Genomic DNA, 17,133 nt, shown 5'->3' with positions numbered 1-17,133 from the left:
ACACATCAACACACACAAAAAATATCATACTACAACACACAAAATTCACGTACAAAAAAAATCATGACTTGCGCATTGCGGTGGAGTTTGAAGTTTGTTTTCGCGATTTCAAGTTCGTGGTTACTGATTGTGGTATTTTCTTTTCGTGAATTAATATTCACAAAAGTTCAGATTTAAGGTCTTCGTTCAAGCTTCGGTAAAGTCCGCCACAGATTTGTTGTTTTGCTATCAGATTACTCAATTCTAGCTTCTTGTACAAAGCTTTATATGAAGCTTTTCTTATCCACTCAAGTTGAGAAATAGAATTTGAGTTGCATTGAGGTCCAATCCTATCTTTTCTCCTTTAATATCAGCTATATGTTTTTGCTTCTTTTGTTATTATGAATTTGAAGTTAATTTGGATGTTCATAGCTGGACAGTTTTGATGATTTGATGTTAATTCAAATCATGTTAGATTCTAATGTGAGAAATCCTACATAGGTAATATTATATTTTAATAGTTAGTAATTTTCATGAATATATTGATGGAGTTTATGTTGCTATGTAGAGTAGTTTTTGATGATATACGCTATAAACTTTCACTTGTTAAATTTGTAATGATAAATTTTTCACTGTAATGATATGTATTTATGTGTGTGCGTGTATGTGTGTGTATATATATATATATATATATATATATATTAAATGAAATTGTAACATCAGGGATAATCTATCCAATAAGTCTTATAAAATTGGCCATTACAACATATGAAAGACAAATTGTGTTAGATATTATATTGTTGGCCCTAGTATGAACACTTCATATTAAATCTTACTTTTATTTTTGTTCTCTTTTTCACAGGTATAAAAGGTGAGAATTGAATCAAGATTGATTGCAAGCTATGTATCATCATATGGTTGGTACTTAGAAGGAATTTTTACGTATATATCTTAGTTTAGGAGTAATATTCAGTATGTTTCAGTTTGATTTTTTTGTTATTAGACATTTTTTACTTTAAGTTAAAGAGTTTGTAATGAGATATTATCTTAGTATAATTTTAGTTGTTTTTAATTATATGATCATGGTGAATTTTATTATTATCTAGCATGTTTTATTATTTAATTTTCAATTTATGCAACTCTAATTTTTTAAATAATAACAATATAAAATAATTAAAGGTCATCAATTTCTAGTAATTAGTGACAAAAAATTTCTTTATCAAAGGTAAGTTTTAACAACGACCAAATTAAACTCTTATGGACAAATGTTTTCATCAAGAAATAAATTAGTTCATCACAAGTTGACTATATTCAGTGACAAAAAAATGTATTGTCGTAGTACCCCTTTTAATGGGATACAAATTAGTTTATTATTTTGTGACAATTGTAATTGTCACTAATCATGATAATTTATAGTGACAATATATGTTGTCAGTAAAGGTAATACTTTTAGTGACAAAACGATCGATTAAACAACAAAATCATTAACCTTTTTGATAATAATAATTTATCCCTAATTAGTACATTTAAGGACAAAATAATTTTTTTGTACATAAAGAATAGTTATTAGTGATGAAATTACATTTTATTCAAATACGAAATATATATAACTTTAGAGACAATTGATGTCATCACTGATTGAAGTAAAATAATTAGCGACGATATAATTTTGTCGGTAGTAATAACTTTTTTAGTGACAAAGCATACTATTAACTACAAAAAAAAAAAAAACTTTTTACGACAAATAAATTTATCACAAATGTTTATCCTTTTGGTGACGATTTTTCTTTTTGTAGTAAATATAATACTTTTAGCGACGAAGCACTAAATCGACTTTGTATACTTTTAGCGATACACATTTAGTGACGACTGATTGACGAATTATTTCTCTTCACAAAAATTTTTTAGTGACAAAAGGTGATTTATAAATGACAAAATGATTTGTCCTTGATAATTGAATTTGTTGTAGTATCCACTTATCACAGGAGATGTTTGCCATTACTCAAGCTGTGAGTAAATGGCGTCAATACTTATTGGAACGCAAGTTCACAATATTCTCTGATCAGCAATCACTAAGAAATCTGACCAACCAAGCTATACAAATGCCAGAACAACAAAAGTGGCTTAGAAAGTTGGTAGGGTACAACTTTCAAATTATCTATCGCCCAGGGAAATCAAATCAAGTTGTTGATGCCCTCTGTCGCCCCTCTAACATTGTCTTATTGGTTATTTCTTCCTGTAGTTATGAGCTTGAGAAGGAATTGAAATCTCTCAATCAATCACACCCCGAACTGCTTGATATCCAGAAGGATGGTCAGTCTGCCACCTGTTTGGGCTATGTATTTCGTGATGGCCTCCTATTTTTTAGGGGACGATTAGTCATTCTCTCTGATTCCCCACTCCGTAATCACTAGTTACATGAGTTTCATGACACTGTTATTGGTGGGCATGCTGGGGTGGCTCGTACATGTCATAGTTTGGCTTCAATTTTTTACTGGAAGAAAATGTTGCGTGATATTCATAATTTTGTTGTTTCCTATCAAACATGTAAATAAATGAAAGATGTTCATCACCATTCGGTTGGATTATTGCAACGCTTGCCAATCCCTGATTTAGTGTTCGAAGACATAGCAATGGATTTTATCACTTGCTTACAAAGCTCAAAGGGAAAATCTACTCTCATGACAGTGGTTGATTGTTTGACGAAGTATGGTCACTTCATTCCCTTACCGTCCACTTTTTCCACAAAAATTGTTGCTGAAACCTTTGTGGTGGGAGTTATTCGTCTTCATGGACCCACAAGAACCATAGTCACTGATCGTGATCCTCGATTCTTGCACCCCTTCTGGGAAGAAATCAATTATTTGCATGGCACTTCTTTGGGAATGAGTACTACCTACCATCCACAATCTGATGGATAGTCTGAGGCCCTTAATAAATGTGTGGAACAATTTCCTCGTTGTTATGTTGCAGAGTGCCACACCATTGGGTTTCCATGTTGCCATGAGCCGAATATTGGTACTATACATCGCTCCAAACTTCGGCAGGTATGACTATCTTTCAGGCTCTTTATCGTAGAGAACCTCCTACTATAACTCGCTACATCAAGGGTAGCAGTCCTAGTGATCTGGTGGATTATTTTTTTTGGATATGAATGAAATTCTGGTTCTGTTAAAGCTCAATTTGATTAAGGAACATGCTCGCATGAAGAAGTTGGCCAACAAACATTGTTCCGAGCTTGAGTTTGTTGTGGGGGACTAGGTGTTTGTCAAGCTTAAGCCATACCGTCAAAACACTGCGCGCCTACAACAACATCATAAGCTGGGCAGGTGTTATTTTGGACCATTTCAAGTGCTTAAGCGTCTTGGTGAAGTGGCATACAAGCTAGAATTGCCAGCCATGGCCCGCATTCACCCTGCTTTTCATGTTTCAATATTAAAGAGATGCCTTGGAGAGCCAGAGCAACAAATTACTCTGTTAAGTATAATTGATTTAACTGAGCATGGGGTTAAGTCTTCCCAGAACCTTAAGGACAAGGTTCTTTCGCAGGAGGGAAGTATTGTTATAGAGTATAATGATGACGTGGAGGACAACAAGGCTAAATCAGAAGATAATTTTATTCAGGCTAGAGGGAGTAATTGTGTGAAAATACCATCTAAAATATTTGTTGACTTTGTCTAACAGAACGTGGGGGTAAAGTGCGCGCTAAATATGCAGCAAGTGGAATAGCAAGTATCTGATATAAATCTATTATCTCTAGGCGTAGTTAGGTTAGGCTATTGTTGTTGCATCTTATCCCTATTTCTCATCTCTATTTTCTTCTGTAATTCTCTTCTCATCTCTTCTCTGTTTCTTCTTATTTTCTTGCAGTTCTCTGTAATTCAGTAACTAATATAAGGATCAGTTTGTTGTTATTGGGTTTGTTCTACCCTCCGTCCACTTTTATTTGTCATGTTGCGCTTTTCGGAAGTCAATTTGATTAATTTTCAAAGTTAAATTAGATACAACATGCCCGCCGCTAATCAACAAGCAAATCGATCAATAAGAGATTTCAATCAATAAAGTGGGAGCAAACTCAAGGGACGACGCGTTACCCAAATCACACCGCTCCAATCCCAGACCGTGCACAACTAGGACCAATCCACAACTATGACGAGCTACCAAGGTGACAAACATCAATGCAAGGAGAACGACCCAATACAAGCCATAAAGGGAGCAAACTATAACTATGAAGAGATAAAAAACATCCTAAAGCATCTAATGCCCAGCCTAATCTAAGGCAACCACGAATCTATCCTGACAAGGCTAAGCAAGATCATCTACACCACAAGTGAAGCTAGAGACTAAACTAAGGATCCCAACACCCAGAATAAGCCCAAGGCTCCTATAAAATAAAGAAATGATGGAATAACAAGGGAAAAGCTAATTACCCGACAAATACCATAGAAAAATTACATGAAATATACTCTCGGACATTATCTAGGAAGATCAATCAAGGAAGTAGACCGAAGCCTAACTCAAAGATGAACATGATCGCTCCAAATACACCACACACAAGCTATATGCATCTGAAACACCTCCATAAATTGCCAAACTATCAAATTATCTATCACAATATCATTACAAACATTTTGACACTAATATCCTAACAATTTGAAATGGACCCAACTCCTGTACTAGCACTGCCAATTTTTTCCCAAGAATTTCAACTAGAAACTGATGCGTCTAGGAGAGGTATAGGGGCTGTATTATCTCAAAAAGGGCACCCAATAACTTATTTTAGCCTGAAGTTGAGCACACGCATGCTAGGAGCATCCACTTATGACAGGGAGATGTTTGCCATTACTCAAGCTGTGAGTAAATGGCGTCAATACTTATTGGGACACAAGTTCACAATATTCACTCATCAGCAATCACTAAGAAATCTAACCAACCAGGCTATACAAACGCCAGAACAGCAAAAGTGGCTTAGCAGGTTCGTAGGGTACAACTTTCAAATTATCTATCACCCAGGGAAATCAAATCAAGTTGCTGATGCCCTCTATCGTCCCTCTGACATTGTTTTATTGGTTATTTCTTCCTGCAGTTATGATTTTGAGAAGGAATTGAAATCTCTCAATCAATCACACCCCGAATTGCTTGATATCCAGAAGCAATTAGATGGTCAGTCTGCCACATGTTTAGGCTATATATTTCGTGATGGCCTCCTATTTTTAAGGGGACGATTAGTCATTCCATCTGATTCCCCACTCCGTAATCACTTGTTACATGAGTTTCATGACACTGTTATTGGTGGGCATACTGAGGTGGCTCATACATGTCATAGTTTAGCTTCAAATTTTTACTGGAAGAAAATGCTGCGTGATATTCATAATTTTGTTGTTTCCTGTCAAACTTGTCAACAAATGAAAGATGTTCATCAGCATCCGGCTGGATTGTTGCAACCCTTGCCAATCCCTGATTTAGTGTTCGAAGACATAACAATGGATTTTATCACTTGCTTACCTAGCTCTAAGGGAAAATCTACTCTCATGACAGTGGTTGATCGTTTGTTGAAGTACGGTCACTTCATTCCCTTACCGTCCAATTTTTCCACAAAAATTGTTGTTGAAACCTTTGTGGTGGGAGTTATTCATCTTCGTGGACCCACAACAACCATAGTCACTGATTGTGATCCTCGATTCTTGCACCCCTTCTGGGAAGAAATCAATCGTTTGCATGACACTTCTTTGGCAATGAGTACTACCTACCATCCACAATCTGATGGATAGTCTGAGGCCCTTAATAAATGTGTGGAACAATATCCTCGTTGTTGTGTTGCTGATTTGCCACACCATTGGGTTTCCATGTTGCCATGGGCCGAATATTGGTACTATACATCGCTCCAAACTTCGGCATGTTTGACTCCCTTTCAGGCTCTTTATCGGAGAGAACCTCCTACTATATCTCGCTACATCAAGGGTAGCAGTCCTAGTAGTTTGGTGTAATTTTTTTTTTTTTGGATATGAATGAAATTCTGGTTCTGTTAAAGCTCAATTTGATTAAGGCACTGGCTCACATGAAGAAGTTGGCCAACAAACATTGTTCCGAGCTTGAGTTTGTTGTGGGGGACTCGGTGTTTGTCAAGCTTAAGCCATATCGTCAAAACACTGTGCGCCTACAACAACATCCTAAGCTGGGCAGGTGTTATTTTGGACAATTTCAAGTCCTTATGTGCGTTGGTCAAGTGTCATACAAGCTAGAATTGCCAGCCACGGCTCGCATTCACCCTGATTTTCATGTTTCAATATTAAACAGATGCGTTGGAGAGCCAGAGCAACAAATTACTCCGTTAAGTATAACTGATTTGGCTGAGCATGGGGTTGAGTCTTCCCAGAACCTTAAGGACAAGGAGGGAAGTATTGTTATGGACCATAATGATGACGTGAAGGACAACATGGCTAAATTGGAAGATAATTTTATTCAGCCTAGAAGGAGTAATTGTGTGAAAGTACCATCTAAAATATTTGTTGACTTTGTCTAACAGAAAGTGGGGGTAAAGTGCTTGCTAAATATGCAGCAAGTGGATTAGCAAGTATCTGATATAAATCTATTATCATTAGGCGTAGTTAGGTTAGGCTATTGTTGTTGCATCGTATCCCTATTTCTCATCTCTATTTTCTTCTGTAATTCTCTTCTCATCTCTTCTCTGTTTCTTCTTATTTTCTTGCAGTTCTCTATAATTCAGTAACTAATATAAGGATCAGTTGGTTGTTATTAGGTTTGTTCTACCCTCCGTCCACTTTTATTTGTCATGTTGCGCTTTTCGGAAGTCAATTTGACTAATTTTCAAAGTTAAATTAGATACAACATGCCCGCCGCTAATCAACAAGCAAAACGATCAATAAGAGATTTCAATCAATAAAGTGGGAGCAAACTCAAGGGACGACGCGTTACCCAAATCACACCGCTCCAATCCCAGACCGTGCACAGCTAGGACCAATCCAGAATTATGACGAGCTACCAAGGTGACAAGAATCAATGCAAGGAGAACGACCTAATACAAGCTATAAAGGGAGCAAACTATAACTATGAGGCGATAAAATACAGCCTAAAGCATCTAATGCCCAGCCTAATCTAAGGCAACCACGAATCTATCCTAACAAGGCTAAACAAGATCATATACACCACAAGTGAACCCATAGACTAAACTAAGGATCCCAACACCCAGAATAAGCCCAAGGCTCCTATAAAATAAAGAAATGATGGAATAACAAGGGAAAAGCTAATTACCCGACAAATACCATCGAAAAATTACATGAAATCTACATTCAGACATTATCTAAGAAGATCAATCAAGAAAGTAGACCGAAGCTTAACTCAAAGATGAACATGATTGCTCCAAATACACCACACACAAGCTATATGCATTTGAAACACCTCCAAAAATTGCAAAACTAATAAATTATCGATCACAATATCATTACAAACATTTTGACACTAAAATCCTAACAATTTGAAATGGACCCAACTCTTGTACTAGCAGTGCCGAATTTTTCCCAAGAATTTCAACTAGAAACAGATGCGTCTGGGCGAGGTATAGGGGCTGTATTATCTCAAAAAGGACACCCAATAGCTTATTTTAGCCAGAAGTTGAGCACACGCATGCAAGGAGCATCCACTTATGACAGGGAGATGTTTGCCATTACTCAAGCTGTGAGTAAATGGCGTCAATACATATTGGGATGCAAGTTCAAAATATTCACTGATCAGCAATAACTAAGAAATCTAACCAACCAGGCTATACAAACGCCAGAACAGCAAAAGTGGCTTAGCAAGTTCGTAGGGTACAACTTTCAAATTATCTATCGTCCAGGGAAATCAAATCAAGTTGCTGATGCCCTCTCTCGTCCCTCTGACATTATTTTATTGGTTATTTCTTCCTGCAGTTATGAGCTTGAGAAGGAATTGAAATCTTTCAATCAATCACACCCCGAACTGCTTGATATCCAGAAGCAATTAGATGGTCAGTCTGCCACCTGTTTCGGCTATGTATTTCGTGATGGCCTCCTATTTTTAAGGGGACGATTAGTCATTCCCTCTGATTCCCCTCTCTGTAATCACTTGTTACATGAGTTTCATGACACTGTTCTTGGTGGGCATACTGGGGTGGCTCGTACATGTCATAGTTTAGCTTCAAATTTTTTCTGGAAGCAAATGTTGCGTGATATTCATAATTTTGTTATTTCCTGTCAAACTTGTCAACAAATGAAAGATGTTCATCACCATTCGACTGGATTGTTGCAACCCTTGACAATCCCTGATTTAGTGTTCTAAGACATAGCAATGGATTTTATCACTTGCTTACCTAGCTCTAAGGGAAAATCTACTCTCATGACAGGGGTTGATCGTTTGTTGAAGTACGGTCACTTCATTCCCTTACCGTCCAATTTTTCCACAAAAATTGTTGTTGAAACCTTTGTGGTGAGAGTTATTCGTCTTCGTGGACCCACAAGAACCATAGTCACTGATCGTGATCCTCGATTCTTGCACCCCTTCTGGGAAGAAATCAATCGTTTGGATGGCACTTCTTTGGCAATGAGTACTACCTACCATCCACAATCTGATGGATAGTCTGAGGCCCTTAATAAATGTGTGGAACAATATCCTCGTTGTGATGTTGCTGATTTGCCACACCATTGGGTTTCCATGTTGCCATGGGCCGAATATTGGTACTATACATCGCTCCAAATTTCGGCAGGTATGACTTCCCTTCAAGCTCTTTATCGGAGAGAACCTCCTACTATATCTCGCTACATCAAAGGTAGCAGTCCTAGTAATCTGGTGGATTTTTTTTTTTTGGATATGAATGAAATTCTGGTTCTGTTAAAGCTCAATTTGATTAAGGCACATGCTCGCATGACGAAGTTGGCCAACAAACATTGTTCTGAGCTTGAGTTTGTTGTGGGGGACTCGGTGTTTGTCAAGCTTAAGCCATACCATCAAAACACTGTGTGCCTACAACAACATCCTAAGCTGGGCAGGTGTTATTTTGGACCATTTCAAGTCCTTAAGCGTCTTGGTGAAGTGGCATACAAGCTAGAATTGCCAGCCACGACCCGCATTCACCCTGCTTTTCATGTTTGAATATTAAATAGATGCGTTGGAGAGCCAGAGCAAAAAATTACTCCGTTAAGTATAACTGATTTGGCTGAGCATGGGGTTGAGTCTTCCTAGAACCTTAAGGACAAGGTTCTTTCGCAAGAGGGAAGTATTGTTATGGACCATAATGATGACATGGAGGACAACAGGGCTAAATCGGAAGATAATTTTATTCAGCCTAGAAGGAGTAATTGTGTGAAAATACCATCTAAAATATTTGTTGACTTTGTCTAACAGAACGTGGGGGTAAAGTGCGCTCTAAATATGCAGCAAGTGGAATAGCAAGTATCTGATATAAATCTATTATCTCTAGGTGTAGTTAGGTTAGGCTATTGTTGTTGCATCGTATCCCTATTTCTCATCTCTATTTTCTTCTGTAATTCTCTTCTCATCTCTTCTCTGTTTCTTTTTATTTTCTTGCAGTTCTCTGTAATTCACTAATTAATATAAGGATCAGTTGTTTGTTATTGGGTTTGTTCTACCCTCCGTCCACTTTTATTTGTCATGTATCTCTTTTCGGAAGTCAATTTGACTAATTTTCAAAGTTAAATTAGATACAACATGCCCGCCGCTAATCAACAAGCAAAGCGATCAATAAGAGATTTCAATCAATAAAGTTAGAGCAAACTCAAGGGACGACACGTTACCCAAATCAAACCGCTCCAATCCCAGACCGTGCACAGCTAGGACCAATCCACAACTATGACGAGCTACCAAGGTGACAAACATCAATGCAAGGAGAACGACCTAATACAAGCCATAAAAGGGAGCTAACTATAACTATGAGGCGATAAAAAACAACCTAAAGCATCTAATGCCCAGCCTAATCTAAGGCAACCACGAATCTATCCTAACAAGTCTAAGCAAGATCATCTACACCACAAGTGAAGTCAGAGACTAAACTAAGGATCCCAACACCCAGAATAAGCCCAAGGCTCCTATAAAATAAAGAAATGATGGAATAACAAGGGAAAAGCTAAATACCCGACAAATACCATAGAAAAATTACATGAAATCTACACTCGGACATTATCTAAGAAGATCAATCAAGAAAGTAGACCGAAGCCTAACCCAAAGATGAATATGATCGCTCTAAATACACCACACACAAGCTATATGCATCTGAAACACCTCCATAAATTGCCAAACTATCAAATTATCGATCACAATATCATTACAAACATTTTGACACTAAAATCCTAACAATTTGAAATGGACCCAACTCCTGTACTAGCACTGCCAAATTTTTCCAAAGAATTTCAACTAGAAACTGATGCATCTAGGAGAGGTATAGGGGCTGTATTATCTCAAAAAGGACACCCAATAGCTTATTTTAGCCAGAAGTTGAGCACACGCATGCAATGAGCATCCACTTATGACAGGGAGATGTTTGCCATTACTCAAGCTGTGAGTAAATGGCGTCAATACTTATTGGGACGCAAGTTCACAATATTCACTGATCAGCAATCACTAAGAAATCTAACCAACCAGGCTATACAAACGCAAGAACAGCAAAAGTGGCTTAGCAGGTTCGTAGGGTACAACTTTCAAATTATCTATCGCCCAGGGAAATCAAATCAAGTTGCTGATGCCCTCTCTCATCCCTCTGACATTGTTTTATTGGTTATTTCTTCCTGCAGTTATGAGCTTGAAAAGGAATTGAAATCTCTCAATCAATCACACCTCGAACTGCTTGATATCCAAAAGCTATTAGATGGTCAGTCTGCCACCTGTTTAGGCTATGTATTTCGTGATGGCCTCCTATTTTTAAGGGGACGATTAGTCATTCCCTCTGATTCCCCACTCCGTAATCACTTATTACATGAGTTTCATGACAGTGTAATTGGTGGGCATACTGGGGTGGCTCATACATGTCATAGTTTAGCTTCCAATTTTTACTGGAAGCAAATGTTGCGTGATATTCATAATTTTGTTGTTTCCTGTAAAACTTGTCAACAAATGAAAGATGTTCATCACCATCCGACTGGATTGTTGCAACCCTTGCCAATCCCTGATTTAGTGTTCGAAGAGATAACAATGGATTTTATCACTTGCTTACCTAGCTCAAATGGAAAATATACTCTAATGACAGTGGTTGATCGTTTGTTGAAGTACGGTCACTTCATTCCTTTACCGTCCACTTTTTCCACAAAAATTGTTGTTGAAACCTTTGTGGTGGGAGTTATTCGTCTTCGTGGACCCACAAGAACCATAGTCACTGATCGTGATCCTCGATTCTTGCACCCCTTCTTGGAAGAAATCAATCGTTTGGATGGAACTTCTTTGGCAATGAGTACTGCCTACCATCCACAATCTGATTGACAGTCTGAGTCCCTTAATAAATGTGTGGAACAATATCCTCGTTGTTATGTTGCTAATTCGCCACACCATTGGGTTTCCATGTTGCCATTGGCATAATATTGGTACTATACATCGCTCCAACTTCGGCATGTATGACTCCCTTTCAGGCTCTTTATCAGAGAGAACCTCCTACTATAACTCGCTACATCAAGGGTAGCAGTCCTAGTGATCTAGTGGATTTTTCTTTTTGGATATGAATGAAATTCTGGTTCTGTTAAAGCTCAATTTGATTAAGGCACATGCTCGCATGAAGAAGTTGGCCAACAAGCATTGTTCCGAGCTTGAGTTTGTTGTGGGGGACTGGGTGTTTGTCAATCTTAAGCCATACCGTCAAAAGACTGTGCGCCTACAACAATATCCTAAGCTAGGCAGGTGTTATTTTGGACCATTTCAAGTCCTTAAGCTTGTTGGTCAAGTGGCATACAGGCTCGAATTGCCAGCCACGTCCCGCATTCACCCTGCTTTTCATGTTTCAATATTAAAGAGATTCGTTGGAGAGCCAGAGCAACAAATTACTCCGTTAAGTTTAACTGATTTGGCTGAGCATGGGGTTGAGTCTTCCCAGAAACTTAAGGACAAGGTTCTTTCGCTGGAGGGAAGTATTTTTATGGACCATAATGATGACGTGGAGGACAACAGGGCTAAATCGGAAGATAATTTTATTCAGCCTAGAAGGAGTAATCGTATGAAAATATCATCTAAAATATTTGTTGACTTTGTCTAACAGAACGTGGGGGTAAAGTGCGCTCTAAATATGCAGCAAGTGGAATAGCAAGTATCTGATATAAATCTATTATCTCTAGGCGTTGTTAGGTTAGGCTATTATTGTTGCATCATATCCCTATTTCTCATCTCTATTTTCTTCTGTAATTCTCTTCTCATCTCTTCTCTGTTTCTTCTTATTTTCTTGCAGTTCTCTGTAATTCAGTACCTAATATAAGGATCAGTTGGTTGTTATTGGGTTTGTTCTACCCTCCGTCCACTTTTATTTGTCATGTTGCACTTTTCGAAAGTCAATTTGACTAATTTTCAAAGTTAAATTAGATTACATTAATTTGATATATTAAATAAAAAATTTAGATATTAATAAACTATACGAAAAGTACTATAAATTACATTTTTTTTGAATATCAATATGATGAAAAGATACATCATATAATGTTAGTTAAAGTTTTTATCGTTTGATTCTAAAAATGGAAACTATGAGTATTAAAAGTGGACATAGATACTAATATCTTCTAATTGATGTCTTTAAATATTTTTCTTAATTATTCACATGTTGTACATTTAATATGTACTAGTGGGATTATTTTCTAGTGAATTATGGATATTTTTCAGTTTATCTAGACAATATATAAATTATCATCATATTAATTTACTTATCTCAAAGAAGTACTCGCAACAACGAAAGAAGTTATAAGGATCAAAAATAAAACACAAAGAGGTTTATTTATTTAGGATGGAAACAAGGAATGAACATTTTCTATATTAACACATGAAAGTATTTTATTAGTGGCATGGACCCTTGCTGGAATTTATCAAATTTCGTACATTAAGGGAATACCTCAATAATAGATCTTAATCCCAACATAGGTATAATGTTGTAGTCACTAAAACTAGCATCAGAGAAGAGTTTTTCCCAATCCTGTTGGTTTCTTTCTTTTCCAGATACATGTACCATCATGAGCATATCAAAGAAAAGTTGAGTTTCATATGACTTGTCATCTCCTTTCTCTAGGTTACGATCCATCAATACCATGTCAATGATGATCACCTTCCCTCCATTTTCCTTGCTTGGAATTGGTTCTTTGCATTTCTTCAATATTTTGATGCATTCTTCGTCACTCCAATCATGTAATATCCACTGCTTATTGATCATTAGTCATCAAATATATATAAACCTTTAACACAAGTACTTTAATTTATATAGTGAAAATCAGTCTATGTATTATAAAATTACCTTTAGTAAAATTGCATGGCAGAGGGAATGAACTTAAACATGTCTCCTCCCACATAGCTTAGGTTCTTGGTCCCTCACATCCTTCAATTACATGTGGAAGATCAAAGACGATGCAATTCATTTCAATAAATGCATCCGCAATAACTTTAGCCACGATTCCAGTGCCACCTCCAACATCCACCAATGATTTCAATACTTCAAAAACACCTCTACACTTTTTAATCACCACACATATAACCAATCGGGAATCACTAGCCATAATTTCATTAAATTGACGGTTAATATTTGGTTGCCTCTCATCATATTCAAATAAGGGTTTGCCATGAGCAATTGCAAATGGAGTACTAGAGTCATCATCTCTCTTTATCCATTTGCTAAGTGAGTGCCATGGATCCATGAAATTTGGATCTAGTTCCGTTTGCACAAAGGGGACTTGACTCAAAGGCTCATTTTTAAGAAGGAGACGTGAAGCCGGAGTCAGTAAATAACCATCTTCTTCTTTATTATTTGCCATGGTTTGATTAAAGAAGCCTGGATGAATAAGAATACGCATCAGACGAAAAATATAATCCATGGTTTTAGCATTATTGTTGATGGGGAAGGCATCCACTAAATCGAAGAGGGTCATGGCTCGACCATTAGAGTGGATGATATCTGGAATTCCAAGTTGAATAGCATATTTGAGTGACATGGAGTTGATGTAACTGAATGTATGGTTCCATATGTGTGCTTGAGCAGCCAACATTTCTCTAGTGTTGTCATTAGGCAATGCCATAGTTGTGAGATTTTTATGAAAAGATAATACTGGCTGAGGTAATGATCCAACATTATATTTATATTAGAAGAATGAGAGGACCCACCCTTATTTAATTTAAGAAGATAAAATTGGGTTCATATAATCTAATTATGCTTTCTTCATTTCTATTTATGTCATAAATTTTGATCAAATTTTGATTAGACATGAAGCTAAGTATAATTTTTTTAAACTAAGTAATAATTTAAAACAAATTATAAATATTTTTTATACTATCTTATTAATAATAAAATATGTTATTTAAATTTTATATTTTTTAAATAACGAAATTGAACATTCTTTTTGATTTCACGGACTATTAAAAAAATTGTCACAGATAAATAGAAATAACGCTTCCGTCTATAGAAAACCAAATACAGATAATTAGATAAATAACAAAGCATTGTTGGTCGCATAAACTTTTGACTTTTCTATCTGCTTCATTAATTTGTCCTTTCCTAATTTGTGTTTACTGCACCTAATGGGTAATTAACTGTATATCTGTTTTTTAAATTAAACTAAAGTAATATGAAATGGAGAGCTTGGGGAAATATTAGTAAGAGACAAACAAACAAGAGTACTACTTTAATTAATAATTAGCTTGACTGCATATCTGTTTGAGGAAACTAACTTTATTTTTGCTAGTTTTTTTTCCAAGAAACACCAAGCAAACACACTCTTTTTCTACCCACCAATAGACTCACAGAAAGTTTCCTACAAAACTTGCAAACCTTCTGAGGACACTAATGTTATACATTATTGCAACTACATGCTATATCAAACACCCTTAACACATACTCTCCTTTAGACTTTACGGTAGCAACATGAATTCATCATTGCAAAATGTTGGGTATCTGATATTACTTGTGATTTATTGTGTTTAGGTAACTACACTTTGTTGCTAATTATTGTTACCGTTTCTTGCATATATGTTCCACACTACATTGCTTTAGCTATTATGTTTTTCTTTTATTTACTCTTTTGATTTACTTGAGTAGAGAGTCTTTCATAAATAATTTTTCTACCTTAGAGATATAGTAATAAGACTTGCGTACAATCTACCCTCCTTAGACCCCAACTTTGTAAATTTTCACTAAGTTTGTTGTTGTTATACTCTTTTTTTTTCCCCACACTAATATTGAAAGCAGCTCACGTTAAAAAAAAAGAATGAATTATTTTATTCTAGAAGATATATATATAGTCAAAATTATGCTAGTCCCACCTCTATTATTTGAGATCATACACATCACACATTTAATTTTGTGGAACTACAACCACATTTTTTAGTATACAATAAAGTAATTTGACAGCTAGTGCTATGTCTCATTGAAGCCAAAGTAAAAGTTAAAGGAGAGAACACTCCCCACATCCCACTCTAGGGTTCTTTATGACTATAGGATATATATGTTTGGTCATAAAAAATATATTTTATCGGTTTCAATTTATTTGGTTCGTATACTAAAAATATATTTTCATGATTTTAGTAAATTAGGATAAATTTTTTATTTCCTTCAATACTATTTTTATCATTAAATAACTATATTATAAAATATTAGTACTCAAATTCATATTTTCAAAGCATAATTCATAAGGTTAATTTAGTAAAATAAAAACCTCAAATAAATATTTTCTTAAGCAAAGTCTTTAGTCAATATGAGCGATGTAATATGAAACGGAGAAAGTATTCAGTTTTTTCCAAAATAATTTCACTTTATTTGAAAATACGTGTTTGGCCATGAAAGTTCCAAAACCAACTTAAAGTACGTCATATTTCATATTTGAAAAACAACTTATAACTTTTTTTTTTCCAACCTACTTTTTTCGTTTGAAATTATATATAAGTACATTCAAACATGAATATTATTCAAAATATTCTCTTCATGCAAAAGAATTTAATCAAATTAAATACAAATCCATCTTCAGCTCCGGCTCCATAAATTTCAAATAAAATGTGCCTACTAATTTTGCTTTGGATTCTCTCAAAAGCCTAGCTATCATGTTTCTATGATCAGGTGGGCAAGTCTTGCATTTGGTGTATTTATTCCTAGATGTGGGTCTAGTCTTTTGGTCCCTTTCACTTACTCCTATCTTTCATTATCATTTCTAGCTACAAATGCTATAAGAAGAATCCCAAATGCACAATACAAAACAAGTACGTCTCTAATTCTCTTGATACGTCGCATCCTAATAATAATAATGTGGGATTGGATGATTTTCATTTTAGTAGTCAATGGCATACGAAACAAAATTTTTCGTAAACAGTATCAACCTAATTAAGTTGAATAAAAATTTCATTCGAAATCCGATGAATTATATGATTTTTCCAAAAAAAAAAGGTAGCCAATAATGTCTAGCTAGCAGATCATCTCCTTTTCCCCTCAACAGGCAAGACAAGTTTTGTAAATCTTCTTTTGATCTATTATTTGCAAGAAAGTATGCCTTAAATTTGTTGAAAGGTGATCTTTAATTTGCCAAAAGGGTTGGGTCAAATATCTACCTAACTATTTGTGTAGATAGTGGATTGTTCCATTTGGATTGGTTAGGAGTGCACGACACAAAAAGTAGAGGTAGACTAGAGCTGTGATATGAGTCGTTGAACATGTAAATTCTCTTATACCACTTATTATTGTACAATATAAAGTCAAAATGGTGCCACATCAATGCTATCTAGACAAAGTGATACTCTTAGTTATTGGACAGATAAAACCTCATGGATTAGATCACCCATCACTAAACGTAAACAATCTAACAGGCCACCTAAAGCATAGTTATATGCTAAAATAGTGCATACAAAGTTAATTATTTCATGAAAACTTAATATATTCTTCTTGGTCAAGTTTAAGTCTGTATTGACCCGCCTGTTTACAATCTCACCTCACACTGACTCATCTTAAAATGG

General features: G+C 35.8%; 1 protein-coding gene and 1 pseudogene across 1 annotated transcript; one reads left to right on the top strand and one right to left on the bottom strand.

Moving 5' to 3' along the window:
* The first annotated feature begins 2,534 nt into the window (after positions 1-2,534).
* LOC125837500 (uncharacterized) lies at positions 2,535-3,660 on the top strand. Its single transcript, XM_049516603.1, has 3 exons — positions 2,535-2,868; positions 2,953-3,026; positions 3,241-3,660. Exons 1-3 carry the CDS (start codon positions 2,535-2,537, stop codon positions 3,658-3,660), a joined length of 828 nt encoding a protein of 275 aa, XP_049372560.1.
* A 9,373-nt stretch (positions 3,661-13,033) lies between these two features.
* LOC125837483 (trans-resveratrol di-O-methyltransferase-like) lies at positions 13,034-14,224 on the bottom strand (annotated as a pseudogene).
* Positions 14,225-17,133: the final 2,909 nt, after the last annotated feature.

This window comes from Solanum verrucosum, unplaced genomic scaffold, assembly GCF_900185275.1.
Source record: "Solanum verrucosum unplaced genomic scaffold, falcon-dt-bn FXZP01000092.1, whole genome shotgun sequence".
Classification (NCBI taxonomy): domain Eukaryota; kingdom Viridiplantae; phylum Streptophyta; class Magnoliopsida; order Solanales; family Solanaceae; genus Solanum; species Solanum verrucosum.
Note: the sequence above shows the minus strand (reverse complement) of the source record. Positions and strands in the feature narration are given on the sequence as shown.

Coding starts and splice junctions, on each gene's coding strand:
- LOC125837500 (XM_049516603.1), top strand. CDS start 2,535: ATGAAAGATGTTCATCACCATTCGGTTGGATTATTGCAACGCTTGCCA. Junction 2,869..2,952: donor TGGCACTTCTTTGGGAATGA/GTACTACCTACC, acceptor GTTATGTTGCAG/AGTGCCACACCATTGGGTTT. Junction 3,027..3,240: donor ATCGCTCCAAACTTCGGCAG/GTATGACTATCT, acceptor GTGGGGGACTAG/GTGTTTGTCAAGCTTAAGCC.